This window comes from Micromys minutus (genome assembly GCF_963924665.1).
Source record: "Micromys minutus genome assembly, chromosome: 10".
Classification (NCBI taxonomy): Eukaryota; Metazoa; Chordata; class Mammalia; order Rodentia; family Muridae; genus Micromys; species Micromys minutus.
In genome coordinates this window covers 53,029,886-53,049,411 of record NC_137979.1, presented here as the reverse complement: position 1 = coordinate 53,049,411, position 19,526 = coordinate 53,029,886, and the positions used below count along the sequence as shown (strand labels likewise).

The following is a 19,526-nucleotide window of genomic DNA, read 5'->3' as shown; positions in this document are numbered from 1 at the left end:
GTTTGCTGTTAAATAACTTTACCTCTCTGTCTACATAGGCACACACATGGGGGCACATGTGTCACCCCACAGTCCAGTTTGATGCCAGGCTAGGTCACTCTATTTAAAAACAAACATACAAACACGTTTCAGATAAAATCTTCATATTCTCTTGAAAAATATAGAAGATTTGGAACAGTCATGGAGGGACCTGTGTGTAATTCCAGAGTCTGTGGAGCTGAAGCAGGAGGATCACAAGTTTGAGGTCAGCCTGGAGTTCATAGTGAGAGTCTGTGGCAAAAACCCACCACTGCAGTGTGTGGTGCTGTACACTTTTTGCTCCCAGCACTTGGGAGGCAGAGGCAGGTGGAGCTCTACCAGTTAGAGGGCAGCCTGGTCTACATATTGAGTTCCAGGCCAGCCAGGGCTGCAAGAGACCCTGCCCTAATAAAACAAAATAAAACACCATCACCAAGGAAGATCTGCAGAGTCGCCTGTTTTGGGCCTGCATTCCTGTAGCTGTGCTCAGTGAACAAAACTCTAGCCTTTGTTTACCAAAGAACTCATATGGCTCCCTCTCTTTACTTTGGTTCCTCATGAGGTCCCTAAGGGTAAGTTTACCACCCTCAGAGATCAACTGAAGTAAAGTGAATAAATAATAAATTAGTTGGCAATTAGTTCTTGCTTTTTAATTTTCAACTCACTTCTATTCACAGAACTATATTGTAATAAAGCCATTTGGTGAACTGAACCCTATAAACTATTTTTTCTTCAAATCACTTTTTCGGTTTTCACATCTACAAATAAAATTCATACAGGTTCTTAAAACCTTTCTTTTCTTTCCAGAGCCCACTCCAAGGACACTGGCCTGGGCCACCTCAATTTGGAGACATTTGGTGAATGCGCCTGAAATTTCATCTTAGTGACTAGCTCCCTAGGCCAAACCAAGACTGCTAATTTGTCAAGTAGACATTATTTCCAGGTTAACACAAACACAGAACTTTGTGAAGCCAATTACAGACAGGACGCTATCCTGCTGCTCTCCTTCCTATCCCAAGTTCTGGCTGAGGTGTGGAAGTTCCTAGCTGGGAAGTGGGAAAGGTGCCTAGAGGCCGCCAGGAACTTCGCTCTGGAATTTAACCCTGGTTCTTAGGGTGGGGACTCCAAGAAAGTCAGTGTGTGGCTGGGGGTGTGGCTCCCGGTGTGCAATCCTGGAACCACTTCAGGACCCTCTAGATCCAAGCCTTTGGGAGCTCTCTATGGGGACTGACTTATCTCCAGCTCCTGTGCCCGCGTGGGTGGCTTTGCGTGGCGTCTGCCCTCAGTCTTTAGGTCGCGCCTCTCCCTGAGACCCCTCTCTCCGCTTTTTCTGCATCAGTTTCCCCAAAAGGACCAGTGACTTGGGGGAAACTCCGTTTTTCGGCTCCGGTTTGGAGAGACACTCATTGAGGTCTCCCTGAGCTCCAGCTGGGGGGTATCGTCTCCCAGGAGGAGACCCCGGACTTGGGGACACCCCACGCCACCCCTCTCGCCCCTGCGCCGCCGCGGTTCAGCCGCGCAGGGGCGCTCCGGGTCCTCCCCGCCCCCGCCGCGCCGCTCCCGCGCTCCCCCTAGCGGCCGCCGCGCTGCCTCGCTCTGTCCCAGGCTCGTCGGGCGGCGCAGCTCACGTGACCGCGCTCCGGGCCTGCGGCCGCGGTCGGTTCCCCCAGTCACCGAGCGAGAGGGAAGAAACAAGATGGCGGCTGCAGGCGATCCGGAGCGGGGCCCCGGCAATTCGGACTGAGCCTTCTCTCTCCACCCCGCCGCTGCCGGGCCGCGCCCCACCCGCCCGGGCCCCGGTGCCCTCCCCTCCCCCTCGGCCCCGGCGCCCCCGGCGCCCCTCCCCCACTCCTTCCGCTCCCCCCCCCCCAGCCGCGGCTCCGACATGAGGGGCCGGCGGGGCAGGCCGCCCAAGCAGCCCGCGGCTCCTGCTGCGGAGCGCTGCGCCCCGGCCCCGCCGCCGCCGCCGCCGCCACCACCACCGCCGCCGCCACCGCCGCCGCCGCCCGCCTCCGGACCCATCGGGGGGCTGCGCTCGCGGCACCGCGGCAGCAGTCGGGGCAGGTGGGCCGCCGCCCAGGCTGAGGTGGCGCCCAAGACCCGGCTGAGCTCGCCCAGGGGGGGCGGCCGCAGGAAGCAGCCGCCACCGCCGGCCTCCGCCAGCAGCGCCAGCGGCCCGGGCCGGGGGGGCCGAGGAGGCGGGGGCGGCAGGACTGGGGGCGGGGGCGGCCACCTGGCCCGGACCACCCCGGCCCGCCGCGCCGTCAACAAAGTGGTGTACGATGACCACGAGAGTGACGACGACGATGAGGAGGAGGACATGGTCTCGGAGGAGGACGAAGAGGAGGAGGAGGATGGCGACGCCGAGGAGACCCAGGATTCCGAGGACGACGAGGAAGATGACATGGAAGAAGACGACGATGACTCCGATTATCCGGAGGAGATGGAAGACGACGACGACGACGCTAGTTACTGCACGGAAAGCAGCTTCAGGAGCCATAGTACATACAGCAGCACTCCAGGTACCCACCCAGGCCGCCTGGAGACTCCTTCCCCACCTCCTCCCCTCCCCCTGGCTTGCTCCCTCTCTAGTGCAGTGCATCCTGCTTCCTAGCTCCCCCCACTCCCGGCCTGTCCCCCACGCGGAGGCCACGGCGCGTCTAGTGACAAAAAAGACAAAACAAAACTAGATTTGCAAGAGGAAAGAGGCGCATTGTTCAAAATGGAGATTGCATTGTTGCAGTTTGCAGGCCACACACTCGTTCGCTCTTCTTCTCCCTCCTCCCTCTCTTTCCTCTTCAAAATTTGTGCCAAGTGCGGTGTCTCCACCAGGCAGGATTGAAACTTTGGCACACTCGTATCCATTGAGCTCGTCTTTCTCCCCTTGTTTTGGTATGGGTATTTTAGTTATTTATTTTGCAATGAAAGAAGCCTCCTGTTTTGCAAACCGTTGCATGTCTAATACGTTTTGTTGTAGATTTGAAAGAAAAATGATATGTTTCTTAAAAGAGAGAATTTAGATCGTGGTAACACACATAGAGGGGCTTCCTTTCCTATCCCCTAGTTATGTAGTTGGGTTACTGTTTTGGAGGAAGGGTTGTTGTTCGGCGAGAAGGGAGCTAGCTTCCTGGGGTCCTGAGCGTTTGTTTGTGTTCTTCGAGTGAGTCCTCGTGGTCGCGTGCAACAGTTGCTGGTAAATGACTGATTAAAAGGCAAAGCAAAAAACGAGACCAAACCAAATTTGGTAACCCTTCCGATTTAAAATGACTTTGATTAAGTTCCAAATAAAAGTATAACACCATGGGGCCGTGTGTCCTAACCAGTTTGATCTTGGCTTTGCGTGGGAGATGCAGTTTGGTGGCACCTGTTGCTGAAGATGTGTGGTTGATCATCTAGGCGCAATGGCCAAAGATGAACTTTTTAAAGTCACGGAATAGAAGTGTTAGCCTCGACCTGACACGACTTTTTCTTGTTCATTTTCTGAGGAAAAAGCCCTTTTTGGATCAGCAGTGGGTTTCATCAATAGTGCTGAATTCTCGGATGTTTTCTCGCATAATTTCCTGAGGTCGGCCCTGAGATGTGTGTCTTTTCAAGTAAAAGGCATACGTGCAATTGCTCCTTTGTATTAAGTGAATAGTTACGGGGCAGGGGAAAGAACCTTAACTTGTAGCAACAGAATGTCACGCTTTTCCTTTATGTTTCTATTAACCTAGATTAATAAAATTAAGATCTAATTGTAAGGACATTTCCAAAGTAAATGGGGACATATGAGGGTCTTTCTATGAGAGCTGCCATGCCGTTTTCAGAGAAGATGAGGGTACCAGGAATGGTTAAATTTAAGTGTTTTCATCTTTTATAACTGTCTCAGTTCCTAACCGTGGCAAGTATGAGAATTAACTTGGATTAGAATAGTTAACACCAAGTGAAAAAAGTCTTGCCTGACTGTAAGAAGGTTGCTTATTTTATGGGTTTGGAGGGAGGCTGTCTTTTAGCAAGTTTATAATTTCTTGCCAACTTAGTTTGGTTTGTCTTTTATAGGTTTTACTTTAAGAAATTACTCGTTGGGCATCTTTGTATCAAGAGCTCAAAACTGAACTGAAGACAGCTAGAGTAGTGGAGGAAGTTAGTTTTGGGTTAGGACTGAAGCATTTGGCAGGGCAGTTCAGCTAACTTTTAACTCCTTGAAGACCTGGCCAACAGTACTGAAGAATTGAAGGCTATGAAAATGCTGAATTAAAAATTGAATGTGGTTAGGGATCATTTTTCAACAACTAAGTAAAATTTGCTTTGTTTTTTGTTTTTGTTGTTTTTGTTTTTGTTTGAGAGACAGGGTCTCTCTACATAGCCCTGGCTGTTCTGGCATTCACACTGTACAGACAGATCAGGCTGGCTTGAACTCACAGAGATCCACCTGCCTCTCTGTCTCTAGAGTACTTGGCAAACGTGTACTTATGATACCTCAATGCCATTTTCCTTCTGATGACACATAGTTGACCTCTGTGTGCACTTGATTATGTGAATTAATAACTTTAGGAGTAAGTTTTGCTCTTACCATTCTGTAGCTCCTAACAGACACACACACTGCAGATATGCATAAAAGGACTGGTTGGATAACTGGTTGTTAGTAGGGGAGATAATTTGATAATTTGATAATTTTCTAGTAGGTGCCATAACTTAAATGTTCAGGTTTTAAGAAACTCAAGTTGGTGTAATTAGATTTGGATAAAAACTTCAACCAGTAACTCTTTCTAACAGCAGATAGTACTTTTTTTTTTTTTTTTTAAGAATTGTTTATTTTATGTACATGAGTACACTGTAGCTGTTTTCAGACATACCAGAAGAGGGCATCAGATCCCATTACAGATGGTTGTGAGCCACCATGTGGTTGCTGGGAATTGAACTCAGGACCTCTGGAAGAACAGTCAATGCTCTTAACCACTGAGCCATCTCTCCAGCTCCATTTCCCCTTTTAAAACAAAGAACTATTAAAGAGATGTGTTTTTGTTGTTATTTTTGAAGGTTACGTGTGTGTCTGTGTGAGTGAGAGCATGTGCACATGGTGCAGGTGTCTGCAGGGACCAGAAGTGAGGTCAAGATCTCTTGGAGCTGGAGTTTCTGGTGGTCCTTGAGCCATGTGACATGGTTGCTGGGAATCAAACTCAGGTCCTCTGGAAGAGCAGCAAGTGCTCCGAAGGGTGCATCTCTGCTTCCAGAGTATACTGGTTTGTTTGTTTTTGGTTTGTTTGTTTGTTTTTTGTTTTTGGTAAGGTTTGTTTATTCTTGTATATGTGATTACACTGAAGCTGTCCTCAGACATATCAGAAGAGATCTCTGCTTCCAGAGTATACTGTTTTGTTTTTGTTTGTTTTTTTGTTTTTGGTAAGGCTTGTTTATGTGATTACACTGAAGCTGTCCTCAGACACACCAGAAGAGGGCATCAGATCTCATTACAGATGGTCGTGAGCCACCATGTGGTGGCTGGGAATTGAGCTCAGGACCTCTGGAAGAACAGTGCTCTTAACCACTGAGCCATCTCCAGCCCCAGAGTATACTGTTTTAAACTGCTCTTCCATGTGGCCTGCTAGGCCTTTTCTTTCTTTACTGGCTTTTTTAATTTGAGTGTTTGGTCTTCTGAAACAAATTCCTTCCTCAGATGATGGTAAAAGGATTTTCTATTTTGTGTTTTTGACTTTTAGAATCTGTCCACTTGTTTTTAGTGAGTATCCATGGTAGGAATGAATTGTTGAAGTCAGGGATATTGTGCCATTAGTTTTGTTGTTGGTCCTTTTGGGAGGAGACTTTAGGTCAGTGTGTGTGTTTGTAAAGTATGGGTTAAGATATGCTTAAGCTACTCCAGGACAGTCAGGGTTACACAGAGAAACCTTGTCTGAAAAAGCCAAAAAAAAAAAAAAAAAAAAAAAAAAGACTTTAGAGCAGGTCCAGTGGGTGTGGGTGTGGTGGTACACACCTTTAGTCTCAGGACACTGGAGGCTGAGGTAGGAAGATCTTATGAGTTTGAGTATAGTCTGTGGTCGGGTCTACATAAAAAGCTCCAATACAGCAGGACTATATAGAGAGACCCTGAAAAGAAAAGGCAGGCAGGTCCAAAGAGGTAGAACATTCTCTTAATTAGTGATCTGTAAATGGGGTTGTAGCCCAGTGTGGGTGGTGCCATCCCTGGTCTGGGGGAAGGGGGATGTATGTTGTACAATCAAAGCTAAAGAGGAATGTACTTTAGGTAATGTAGAATAATTTGATAGTTTTTGTAGTTTCGAACATTGGCTTGAACATTACTGGCATGTTAAATCCCTAGTATGAGAGCTGTGGATATAGTTGTCCAGGTACATTGCTTGCTGAGCATGCATGAAGCCCTGGCTTCCATTTCCAGCACACAAGCTGGGCTTGGTAGGGAGTGCCTCTAATCCCAGCACTGGAGATGTGGAGACAGGAGGAACGTTCACAGTCATCTTTAGCTACATAGTGACATACACAACTTGGGTCACTGTTGACCAAGTACCTTAGCTATCTATTTAGTATACAAGTAGATACTATTAAATAAGGTACTTAAAAAAATAAGTTTCTAGTTTCACAAATATTATTGACCTATTTTTTGAGTACTCTGAGATATGTAACTGTTGGTGCAGACTTCAGTTAGTGTTACTTTTGCTGTGAGGAAACAGCAAGACTAAAAGTAACTTGGGGAATGAAGAGTTTCTTTGGCTCACATATCCTAAATCACAGTCCATTGAGGGAAGCATAGGGAACAGAAACCTGACTGGGACCTGGAGGCAGGATGCAAAGGCCAGGGATGAGTGTTGCTTACCAGCTGGTTCTCCAATAGCTTGCTCAGCCTGCTTTCTTATAGCACAGGCCAGGGATGACAGCACCCACAGTGGGCTATCCCCCCCCCCCCATCACTAATTAAAACCTCTTTGTTGGCTTACAGCTGGATTTTCTGGAGGCATTTTCTCAATTGAAGCTCCCTCAGTCATCGTCTCAGATGACTCCAGTTTGTTTAAAACTAGTTAGTACAGAGATATTATTAAAGTCACAGACCTCAAAAATCTCATTATTTACTTTTTAGTGTGTGTGTGTGTGTGTGTGTGTGTGTGTGTTCCAGTCAGGGTTTCTCTGTGTAGCCCTGGCTATCCTGGAACTTGCTTTGTAGACCAGGCTGGCCTACAGCCTCTGCTTCTGCCTCTCAAGTACAGGGAGTAAAGGCAAGTTCCACCACTCCTGGCTTTAAAGTTTATTTTATTGAGGACCCTTTTCTTTTGTGACAGCAACTTATTCTGGGCTGGCCTGAAATCACTGCTGTCCTCCTGCCTTCAGCCTGTCAAGTACAGGGATTAAGGTGCATGCCAACATACTGCTGGTTTCTTTCTTTTCATGGAGAAAAAAACCCCCACTTTTCCCTACAGGGCAACCGTTACTGATTGATGTTGGTTATCAATGAATGCAAACTTGAAACTGTCTCATTCTGCTTGAGTTAGATGCATTTGGTTGACTAATTTTATTTATTTATTTGTAAAAGTTTGAGGCAGGACTGGAGGTCTGGCCCACCTGGTGCTTTGGTATTTTGTTCCTCCTGCAGAAGTTCCAGGCTCCATTTCCAGTGCCCACATGGTGACTTATAGGTTCCAGGGAATCCAATGAATGCCCTCTTCTTACTTCCTAGGCATCCACAGAGTGTGCATCACACACACACAGCTAAAACATTCATAGAAAATAAAGAAACCTTGAAAATCCTCATAGAGTGAGTTTATCTACTAGGCATTATTTCCTGGTATATTAGGAGGATTATAAAGAAAAATCTGTTTTACCTCTCCACCCCCTTACCAGTTTTGTGTACTGGGGTTTAAACCTAGGTACGTACATAAGCGTTCTATATTCTATATGCTCGGCATATATACTTAAGGTAGGATCTTGTTATGTTGCCTTGAATTTGACAGTCTTTCTGCCTTAGCTTACCAAGTAGTGTATACTACCAAGCCAAACAAAAAAAATCAGTTTTTTTCCCCTTTCTTTTTAAAAAAGGATCTCACTATGTATCCCTGACAGGCCTAGAGTGAACTCACTGTGTGACCAGGCTGGCCTTGAACTTGTGTTGATCCTTTCAGCCACCGCAGTGCTGGGATTGCAGGCATGGACCACCATGTGCTGCTCAGAAGTGCATTTTCAGTAGACATTGGGTAGATTTCTGACAGCACTTAGAAACTTAGCATTTCTGATGAAAATAAAAAAGATTTATGCTCTGCTTGAGACAGAATGGTCATTGCATGAGACTTCTGGGAATATTAGCTATGATTTTAAAATTTGGCATCTTTTACAACTTAAAAATAAAAACAAAACTCTGGTATCCTGGGAACCTTAATAATTCGTGTCCTCTAAGGTTTATGACAGCAGAGGTTGGTGGCAAAGATACTCTGAATGAGCTATAGCCATAGAGAGTAGCACTCCGCTGGTGGCATTTCCTCCTTCAGTGACACCAAAGTGTGTCTTTTGCGTAGATACACAATTCCGTATTGCTTCAAGGGAGGTGTAGAATATGGAAGGCAGTAGCTACAGTCTGGCTTGGGGGCTGGTTGGCGTGGGCAGAAGCTTCCTGGACAGGCTTGTAAGGAGGGAGGCGGGGGAGGGAGTGGCTTGATCTCAGCCTTGATAGTCAAGTGTGGGCAGAGGCGAGTGATGGAAGTCAACTGGAGCTGCATTTGATACCCTGTGCTGGGCAGTTCCCTGGGGAAGCAGGCTGTGGCCATGTACTTTCTTTCTTGCCTGCAGAATTAAGGATTGGGCAGTTGGGTGATCTCAAGCATTATTCCTGATCTAGGACACTGAGTGGAGGTGTGTATTCTCATCAGTGACCCATGTGGAAGCTTGGCCTCCTATCACACATTAGGTCACAGAGATGGGCTATAAGCCTCCCCTGTACTGAGAGGTGGATCTGAAAGGTGGCCTGAAGCCTTTTCTGTCTCTCACCGATCTGTGTTACATGCTTCAATCTGATTCCTGGAACCAACCAGATCTGGGAATAGAGGGGAATGGTCTCTGTGATAAGCTAGGCTCCTGTTCCCCAGGATTCAGCAGGATGGCTAGGAGGAAAGTGAGGTAGCTGGTGGGATCTGGATGGATTTAGTAGTGCTGCATGGCGGCCCGTCAGGAGTTTCCTGGCTTTGACTCATAGTGTAGCGGAAGAAAGCAGCAGCAGTGCCTCTGTGAGGAGGAAGGCTGTATGATCAGAGCTGAAAGGGGACCTGTTTTGACGACCAGCACCTGTGGAGGTTAAACTTGAGAATTAAAGAAATTAAAGAAATACAGTCAGGCTACATGACCTATTGGTGAGGCCTGTCCACTGTATGTGAGAGTAAGTAGGCTTGTCTGTGGTTCAGACTCACCTGCCCCTCTGGCCCCGCCACAGGCACATCTGGAAATGGGGCAAGTGCAGCAGAATCTAGGAGGTTGATGTCAGGAGCCCTGGTTCCTTTTGTTAGGCTGTTCTTTCTCACACCCTGTTCTCCCTGTGACTGTGACTGGCAGGGATATCACAGATTGACAAGCTGTAGAATGCATGGGCACAGTGATCGGGTGAGAAACCAGGAACAACTTGGTCCACTCTGCTTAGACTCATAATCCTTGCTTGAGATTTATTGTTTGATTTATTGCTCATCATGATCCATTTTCTTCATCTGTGTAGAGTAGTTAAAGTCTCGGATTCATAATTTAAAAATATTTATTGTATGCATGTGAGTGTTTTGTCCACATATTTGTTTGCTTGTTATATGAGTGCTGGGTGTCCTCAGAAGCCAAGATTTATTTGTCTATTTTATGTCTGTGAGTACACTGTAGCTGTCTTGAGACACACCAGAAGAGGGCACCAGATCTCATCACAGATGGTTGTGAGCCACCATGTGGTTGCTGGGAATTGAACTCAGGACCTCTGGAAGAGCAGTCAGTGCTCTTAACTGCTGAGCCATCTCTCTAGCCTGACCCCGTTCTAAGTTTTAAAAATGTTTTTGGTTATTTGAAGAGATTCCTTAGGAGGTAGATTTCTGTTCTTTGAGTCCCTCCCACTTCAACCCCAGACCAGGTCTCACTATGTAGTGCTTGCTGGTCATCCTGGAACTGTATAGACCAGGCTGGCCTTGAACTCACAAAGATCCACATGCCTCCACTTGCCTCTGCCTCCACAGTACTAGCAGACCATGTATGCGTCACTCCACCTAGCTATTTTTGGTAGTTTTGTTTTGCTGTTTGGTTTTTGTAATTTTAAAAGAAGATTTATTTAGGTGTTTGAGTGCTTTGCCTGCATGTATATATGTGTCAGGTACATCCCTGGTTCCTAGAGATAGGTCAGAAGAAGACATTGGATCCCCTGGAACTGGCAATATGGATGATTCTGTGCCTCCATGAGGGCACTGAGAACTGAAGTAACTACAGGGACCCTGAGCTCTCGAGCTCCTTCACCAGCCTCCATTATTATTATTTTGAGACAGAGTCCCTTTTGTAACCCAGTTCTGGCCTGGAACTCACAGCGGTTTGCTCACCTCAGCCTTCCTACTGCTAGGATCATAAGTATGAGCTACCATACCCATGTGGAACTGAAATTGTGTGGGAAGAATGGTGCCTAGCACCCAGGGGCATGCCCATAATACTAGCGCCACCATGGCCCATGTGGCTTGCTTCTTGGAACCCAAGCCAAGGATCACAAGGGAATGTGGAAAAGACACACTGGCATAGGCACAGTGAAGCTGGGACTGGGTGGGGTTTTATAGCTGAGGCAACCTGGAAGGACCCTCAGCATGCTCACTGGAAGGACAGGGGTTTCTAGCCCCCATAGGAAGTGTCAGCAGCCTCAGACTGTAAAGATCCAAGTGGAGGAGATGTATTTGCTATTCTTTGTATATATTGACCAATCTTTATAAACACCCATATTTGAGTTCCCGAGGAAAACTTTGCTATTCCTCTTGAGAGTCTGTTGGCATTGGAGTCCTTCACAGGCAGAACCTGTGTCACTATACACATTCACTCAGGGTTCCTGCCACTCCCTATACTGCACTTGAAGGCTGAGGCAGGAGGATTATGAGTTCAAGGCTAGCTTGGGTACAGAAAGAAGAAAGAAGCTTGGAGCGGTGGCCTTTAGTCCTAGGAAGCCAGGTATGGTAGCACATGCCTTTAATCTGGGAGGCAGAGGCAGGCAGATTTCTATAAATTTGAGCCATTCTGGTCTATAGAGTGAGTTCCAGGACAGCCAGGCTACATAGTGAGACGCTGTTTCAAAAGACAAACAAGATCCTATTACTTGGGAGGTGGAAGCAGAGATATCAAAAGTAAGGGAAGAAAATACATTATTAAATTAATTGTGTTGTTTTACATTTATTTATTTTGCACGGCCCCCAAGGGGTGGGGTCTGGTAGGTGGCAAATGGGCCACAGGTTTGTATTATGGTCAGAGGGCAACTTGCAGGAGTCCATCTGTCCTTCAGTAGATCATCAGGCGTGGCTGCCAGCACCGTTTATCTGCGAAGCTATCTATCTGCTTTTCTTCGCTAGTCTATGTTTAATGTTATTTTTGTTTGTTTTTGCTGCAGCATTTAAATATTTTTGATTCCCTAATGGTATTCAGTAATAGTAATAACTATTATTTAATGGGCCTTGACTAATTTGATGAATGATTTTAAGCAATGTTTATGAACTATCTTAGGTTTTTTTTTTTTTACTAATGCTGGGTAAATGTTCTTTCTCTGAGCACCAACCCTCACCCTGTGTTCCCTTCCCCCTGAGGCAAGATTCAGTCATGATGCGCCCCTGGATGGCTTTGACCAGGGAAGCATATATCGTGTAACACTTGGGAGCCTTAAAAGCGGTAGGAGTGTGAGTTCAAAGCTAGCCTGGACTACCTAGTGAGACAATGTCATAAAGCAAAATGATGCAATCCTGTATTACTTGGCATTTTTCATTTTTTCCCCAGGACCAGGTTTCTCTGTGGCCCTGACTATCCTGGCACTTGATCTGTAGACCAAGCTGCCCTCAGACAGCCCTCACAGACACCATCAGCCTGCCTCTGCCTTCCTAGTGCTGGGATTAAAGGCATGTGCCACCAACACCCAACTAATTTTTAAAGATTTATTCATTTATTATAGATAAGTAGCTACGGTGTACTTATAAACCAGATATACGGTCTCCAGATAAACCAGAATAGGGAGGGCATCAGACCTCATTACAGATGGTTGTGAGCCACCATGTGGTTGCTGGGAACTGAACTCAGGACCTCTGGAAGAGCAGTTGGTGCTCTTAACCACTGAGCCATCTCTCCAGCCCTAGATGTGTGTTTGTCTGGCATCTTCATTTCTTTCGGGTGTCTATACCTAGAGGTGGAGGCAGGTGGATCTCTGTGAGTTTGAAGCCAACCTGATCTACATAGTGAGTCCCAGGACATCCAGGGCCCCATAGTGAGACCCAGGCTAGACAAAACAAAACAGAGAGTTTGACGGCTGGTTTTGAAGTCGCGGCATAAAGCAGTGGGTTTCATTATGGCGTTTACATACATGTGTTAGTATGATTTCTTACCTACTGTTGTAATGTTTCTTGTCCCCCTGCAGATTCAGTTGTAGGATTTTTGTTTTACTGACATCTCTTAGCTCAGGATGCTCTTCCACTCAAGATCTTTCTGTCTTAGTGTCCTGAGTGGTAGGAGACAGGTACCCGCCACCCTGGTTGGTAGTCAACTCTTTCTCTGCTACAGTCAGGGTGACCCTCGGTCTGTGTAGAGGCAAGCACTCTACTGAGATACATCCTTAACCCTTTGCAAACTCAGCTTGTTTGCTTATGTATGTATGTATGTATGTATGTATGTATGTATGTATGTATGTATGTATGTATGTATGTTTTTTCAAGGCAAGGTTTCTCTGTAGCCTTGGCTGTCCCCAATCTGTAGACCAGGCTGGCTTTGAACTCAAAGATCCATCTGGCTCTGTTTCCTGGGTCCTGGGATTAAAGGCGTGCACCACTGCCCAGCCAGTTTACATGTTTAAAAGCACATTTGTTTGTTTGTTTTGTGTGTGTGTTGACAGAACAACTTGTAGGAGTCCGATTTCTCCTTGTACCATGAGTCATCAGGCTTAATTGGCAAATGCTGTTTACTCACTACTCTCCTTAAACCCTGCAGTTAGCCACAATGGTGTGTTTTGTCTTTTAACTTTATATGCATGTTTTGTTTACATGTATGTCTGTGCATGCCTGTGGAGGCTGTCAGATCCTGTAGTCATATGTAGATATGAGCCACCGTGTGGATGCTGGGAATTGAACTGAGGTCTCCTTAACCTATGCCCAATAATCTTTTCCCTTCTTCCCTCCCTTCCCCTTCTCTCCCCTCCCCTCCCTTCTCCCACCCCTCCCCACTTGGTAGAGCTGGGACGTTGCTCAGTTGGTACAATGCTTCCCTGGAATGTATAAAGCACTGAGTTTGGTTCTCTCTCTTAGGCAGGGAGGATCTCTTTAGTGCCTGACTCAAGCCTCTTGTTTGCCTTGAGTTCCTTTCACTTTCTAGCTCTAAGCTGTTTAAATGTAAATTCATTAAAATGACCTAAAATTGGAACCTCTGGTCCTCCTTGGTAGTAGGTACTTTGCAGGTGATCAAGAGCCATTTGGGTCTTTGCTGTCATTGGCTGCAGGAAGTTCTTACTGTACTTCTGTGGGGTCAGTGACATTTTACTTAACACCTCTGTCTCTGGCCTTTTGTTTGGCCCAGGCTTGTGTTGCCTCATGGCCTTGGTAGTCTGGTTATGGTTCCCCTTCTTGGAGGCTGTTGGCTGAGCTTTGTTTATTGAGTTGATGGTGTGCAGTAAGACTTTGGGGTCATCTTTAGGATGCTTCCAAATTAATAATGGTTCTGGGTGGTTAGGGAAGAGGCAGCCAGTTACCAGTGTTAGAAAATCTGGCACAAACTTTATCAAGTCTCGATAAAATAAAGCTGTTTTATACACACACACACACACACACACACACACACACAAAATTTATACTTTGTTGAAAAAGTTAGTTGAAAATTTATACTTTGCTGAACTCAGATGTCCTGTGTTGTAAAAGTTACTATGTAAACTAAATTGTGATCTCCTAGGTGTCCCAGGGCATCCTACATATAAAACCTTTCAGGATCTCTCAAAGTAGTTATGCAATCACTGTCCTTCCTTGTTATCTTGGTGGGGTTCTTTTATGGCCTAGTGTTAAGTCGCTCCTTAAATCTGCTAGGAAAGTTCCTGTTAGGCTGCTCCCTGGTCACAGCTGTGTCCTGTGATGACACGCTTGAGGGACAGTCTATCCAAGTGGTGCACATCAGGGTACTCTGTGGCAGATGCAGCTTGTGTGTGCACATTGCCTCCTGCCTGGTCTGTTGGCAGTATATTCAATTATGGAACCTAAAAAGAACTTTCTTCTCCCTTCTGGTATGTGCACACCAAGTAAAGATTTGTTTGAAGAACAATCTAACATGACCATGTTCAACTTTCAAAGCCTTACTTAATGACATTTAAAAAATTTGGTTTTGTGTTTAGAGTTTTTAAACATGAATTTGTGTGTGTGTGTGTGTGTGTGTGAGAGAGAGAGAGAGAGAGAGAGAGAGAGAGAGAGAGAGAGAGAGAGAGAGAGAGAGAGGAGTGTGTGTGTGTGTGTGTGTGTGTGCTTGTTTCATGTATCAAGTATGACATTAGAGTGCAGCATGTTTGGGCTCTAACTAGCCATTTTGACTGGCCATCAGTCTTGGTGGAAAGTACCTTCACCTGTAGAGCTATCTTGCCATCCCAAAATAACACATTTCAAAAGTATACTTGCTGTAATTTCATATATGCATTTGAATGTAGATTCATCATTTCCAGGTGAACCTTGGTAACCTCAGGAGATACAGCCTTTTCCTTTTTGGCATCTGGTCCTTAATGGCCTGAATAGTTTGAGTTGTGATTCTGCCCTGTCTTGGCTAACATAACAGTGGAGACAGGAGCAAGGGTCATAGGTTACATGTGTATAGGGTCCCTGCATGGACATGAAGACAGGAAGCACTTTTTGTCTTTATTGATACATGGTGGTATTTGCAATATTTAGTTGTCTTCTACAAAAGCAATTTGGGGGTGTCCGAGACATGGCTCAGTGGGTAAAGACACTTGCTACCCAGCCCTATGACATAAGTTAGATCCCTGTAATCTACATAGTACAAAGACAAACACCCACAAATTATCTTCTGATGTCCATATGCACTTGTGAGTATGTGTGCATGTGTGTGCATGCACTGGGGATTAAGCCAAAGGCCCTTGAGTTTGACATGAAGGTGCTCTACTCCTGGGTTTAGGTCCTTAGGCCCTGTCACTTCGTAGCTCATGCTGGGTTTAAATACAGGATCCTCTTGCCTGTGCCTCCAGAGAACTGGTACTGTAGGCTTGTGTCCACACTTCCAAATCTAATAAGTACTGGCAATACTGGCATTTATTAGTTATTTATATTTTTATGTATATTAGTGTTTTGCCTTCGTGTATGTCTGCTGGATCCCCGGGAATTGAACCTGGGTCCTCAGAAGAGCAGCCAATGCTCTAAATAGCTGGGCCACCTCTTCAGTGCTCTTTGTTACTTTAAAGATGAAGTAAATTACAGATTTTTCTCTCTTTGCTTTTCTGAGATAAAAAAAAAAATCCTTGTGAAGTTGGCATATGTTTTTCCTATCACTATTTCATACTTGTGGTATATGTGTTTGTATATGAGTGTTTTATGTTTTTTATATTAGCATGGATGGCTTGTTGTAATAATATTTAACTTTTTCAGCTTTTAGAAAAATTGTTACTTACATGTTAATAGATCTGACCTGATTCATTTGTTCTCCTGGACAGTGTGTTGTGATTGGAACACAGGGCCTCCTTTATATAAAGCACATGCTTGACTGATGACTATCTTCCTCCCCTTGAGACAGGGTCTCACTTGCCTCAGACTCACAGAGATCCACCTGCCACTGCGTCCTCCTGAATCCTGGGATTAAAGGACACATGTCACACCCTGGCCTTTAATTAGCATTTAAATCCATATTAGTGTTCTCTGTTTCTTTGTTTACTTCCAACAGTGAACCTCAGTAGATTATTTTCTGTTTTCTCTCAGCATATGTAACACATATATTCAGTGTGTGTGTGTATGTGTGTGTGTGTGTGCACACCAGCATTTGGATGTGTCGTGTTAGGGTAGGAGGAAGGGGTTTAAGGTCTGATGATTACATTTCTTCATGTCAGTTTTGACAGATTTTGTTTGTTTTTGTTTTTGTTTTTTCAAGACAGGCTTTCTCTGTGTAGCCCTGGTTGTCCTGGAATATACTCTGTAGACCAGGCTGGCCTCGAACTGAATTCAGAGATCTGCTTGTCTCTGCCTCTCAAGTGTTGGGATTAAAGATATGTGCTACCACTGCCCAGCTTCAGAATTTTTATTATTACTATTATTGGAAGTCCATTGAGTGTATTTGAATTTTATAAGTGTTTTAAAGAGGTATACTGAGTGAGGGCTAGCTGTTGTGGTTACATAGTATATATAGATCCTGATTTTTTGTTTTTTGTTTGTTTGTTTGTTTGTTTTTAGGCGTATAGAAGTATTTTAGCCTTGTTTTGAGCATGTAGTGGGTTGTAGTTGAAATCCAATTACTGTACAGTGGTCTCTAGATGTTCTAGATTAGAACTGCCAACACACCTTCTTGGGATGGCAGGAAGGCTCTATGGTAGCCACCTGCCACACGTGGCTGATGGGGACTTGACATAATGGTTCTTGGTGACACTTTGGTTCACATCTCATACTTCTTAACCCTTCCTAGCTTTACAGAATGCATGTGCCATTTCTCAAAGACAAATTCATTGGCAGATCAGCCCAGGTGGTTGGATTTGACCCGAGTAGTAAAGGCCTTATGGGGTTAGGTGTTAGCATAGCTTTGGTACTGGCTGAAAAAGCTTTGTGCCCCTGTGAGCATCTTTGAAAGGCAGTAATAATAGTAACCATTTGTCTAGTGGGCATGAGGATGGAATGTGATCCTGAGTTAAAAAGTACTCAGCACAGGCCAGGCCCAGGGATGGACACACGCCTCTAATCCTAGCATTTGGGAGGCAGAGGCAGGTGATCTCTGAGCTGGAGGGAGGACAGACTGGACTACAGATCGAGGTCCAGGAGGTACAGGGGCACACAAAACAACAACAACAAAACAACCCAAATCTCTAGCTCCTCACTTTTCTATAATTCCTGGTCTGAGAAGCCTAGGAGTGAGGTGAACGGAATGTCCTTGCACATCTTACAAGCAGTAGCCCTATTCGTACATTCTTGTGAATATGCTTTATAGTTTTTGTTTTTGTTTTTTGAGATAGGGTCTCTATGTAGTCCTCCCTGGCCTAGAACTCTGTGCCTCATGTCCACAGGAACCTGCCTCTTAAGTGCTAGGATTAAAGGCATGTGCCATCACAACCAGTTGTGCCTTAAAATTTTAAAAGATGAGATTGTTAAGTAGGTCACAATACATCATTCGTAGCTTGCATGTGTAACAACCAGTGATAGCCTTTGGTTTTACTAGGGACAGCTCAGCAGCCACTAAGAGCACTGGCTGCTCTTGGCTTCAATCCTCAGCTTCCTCATGGTGGCTCACATCTGTCTAACTCAAGTTCTAGGACATCTAACATCCAACACCCTCTTCTGGGGGCAGCATGCATTAATGTGGTGCACAAATGTATTTACAGGCAAAGCAGCTGTACACATAAAATAACAGAAAAAGAACTAGAGTTTGTTGATTGGGGAGCATCAGTGGGTAGGAAATGCACCCCCCTCTTGCAGTTCCAGAGCTGACACCTACCTCCCTTTCAGATGTCACACAGGGAGTATCCCTCCATTTTCTTCCTGTACTTAGCATGGTTTCTATGCAATCTAGAAGCTGGAAAAGGCCGTGGATATTCCTTTAGGATTAATAAAACAAAAACTGTGGTGCAGTCGGCACCCCACACTTCCTTAGCTCTGGCATGCTGTCTCTGGATCTGTCTGTCTCAAGCACCAGCTTTCTTTGCAAGGTCTCTTATTGATTTCTCCTGAACAGCCTTTTGCTTTTCTTCTGTAGATTCTAGAAAGCCCTCCTTTCTGCTTGTTTCTCTGGTTTGCATATGTTGGCTGTGCTCAGAATGAAGTGAGCAGAAGGGTAAAATACAGAGGACCAAACTTTCCCTGAGGTTCAGTGCACCGTGTTCCACACTGTAGCCATGCTGGCCTGGGTGATTTTCTTGCTTCCCCAACCTGTGAAGGAGTCAAGTGGTTGTAGGCTTTCTGTTGGCAAAATAAGCAATTCAACCCAAATTAAAAGTATAAAAGCAAATTTACTGGGACAGGTTCACTGGCCCCAAAGAACAGGGCCAGAGAAATTGGAATGTAGATTGGAGTGGTGGGGTGGGAACAAGGGACAGGGACTATGATTATGGAAGGGGGAGGGGGAGACAAAAATTAGGAACACAAGGGGGTGGGGATTGCCTGTATATTAATAAGGTTAGGGGTGCTGGGGTTGGAAACCTAATTTTCTAGGTGGGAGTAGGGCAAGAGATTTTGAACCAGACACATCAGAGATGCCAGTTACTTTTTTTTTTTTTTTTTTTTTTTTTTTTTTTGAGACAGTCTCTGTCTAGCCCTGGCTGTCCTGAAATTCACTATGTAGACCATGCCTACCAAGTACAGGCATTGAAGGTGTGTGCTGCTGCTCTAGGCACCTCCAGCCCAGACTACAGGTGACACCACCACAGCAATCTTATTTACAGAAGCCCACGCTTAGTCATTATAGCAGCATTTCCTGACTCATTCTTCTCCCTCCTCTCTCTACTTCTTCCTTTTTTGAGGAAAGGTTGGACTCAAAGGACTCAAAGGGATCTCTTATCCAAGCTTTCCAAGTGCTAGGATTACCTGTGAGCCGACACACGCAGTACCCACTTTTTTCTTGAAAACAATACAGAAATGAGCGTGATATCTCAGTATAAAAGTGCTAAAAATTGGGGCTAGAGAGATGGCTCAAGGGTTAAGAGCACTGACTGCTCTTCCAGAGGTCCTGAGTTCAAATCCCAGCAACCACATGGTGGCTCACAACCATCTGTAATGGGGTCTGATGCCCTCTTCTGGTGTGTCTACAGTGCACTCATATACAATAAGTCTTTTTTTTAAAAAAGTGCTAAAATTTGAGTCATCTTTTTTGCTCCCCTGCTCTCCCCAGAAGTAACTCCTTTTGAAAGCGGCCCCGACCTCCAGACCCTGAGCCCTGAGCAGGTGCTGCTCTGCTCTTTGTTCTGTAGGGGGGCTGCTTCCGCCCTGAGCGATTAGGGCAAAGCCTGTAGGGTAAAGGAAAGCAGCAGGAGGCCCGGGTTCCACACCACCCAATACCAAAAAAACTGGAAAAAGAAAGTTGTACCTTTCTTTTTTAAAAGTGCTCCAGCACTGAACATCATTTCCAGCTAGCTGGCTCATGTCAGCACTTCCATGCATGTG

At 45.5% G+C, this 19,526-nt stretch overlaps 1 protein-coding gene across 7 annotated transcripts in view; it reads left to right on the top strand.

Moving 5' to 3' along the window:
- Positions 1-1,870: 1,870 nt before the first annotated feature.
- BPTF (bromodomain PHD finger transcription factor) overlaps positions 1,871-19,526 on the top strand; it is a 94,199-nt gene continuing 76,543 nt past the window's right edge. For all 7 annotated transcript variants that reach the window (XM_080923204.1, XM_080923203.1, XM_080923202.1 and 4 more), the window contains exon 1: positions 1,871-2,540. In XM_080923204.1, coding sequence (XP_080779330.1) covers positions 1,904-2,540 — 637 coding nt within the window. In that variant the 5' untranslated portion in view covers positions 1,871-1,903. The remainder of the gene's footprint in view (positions 2,541-19,526) is intronic.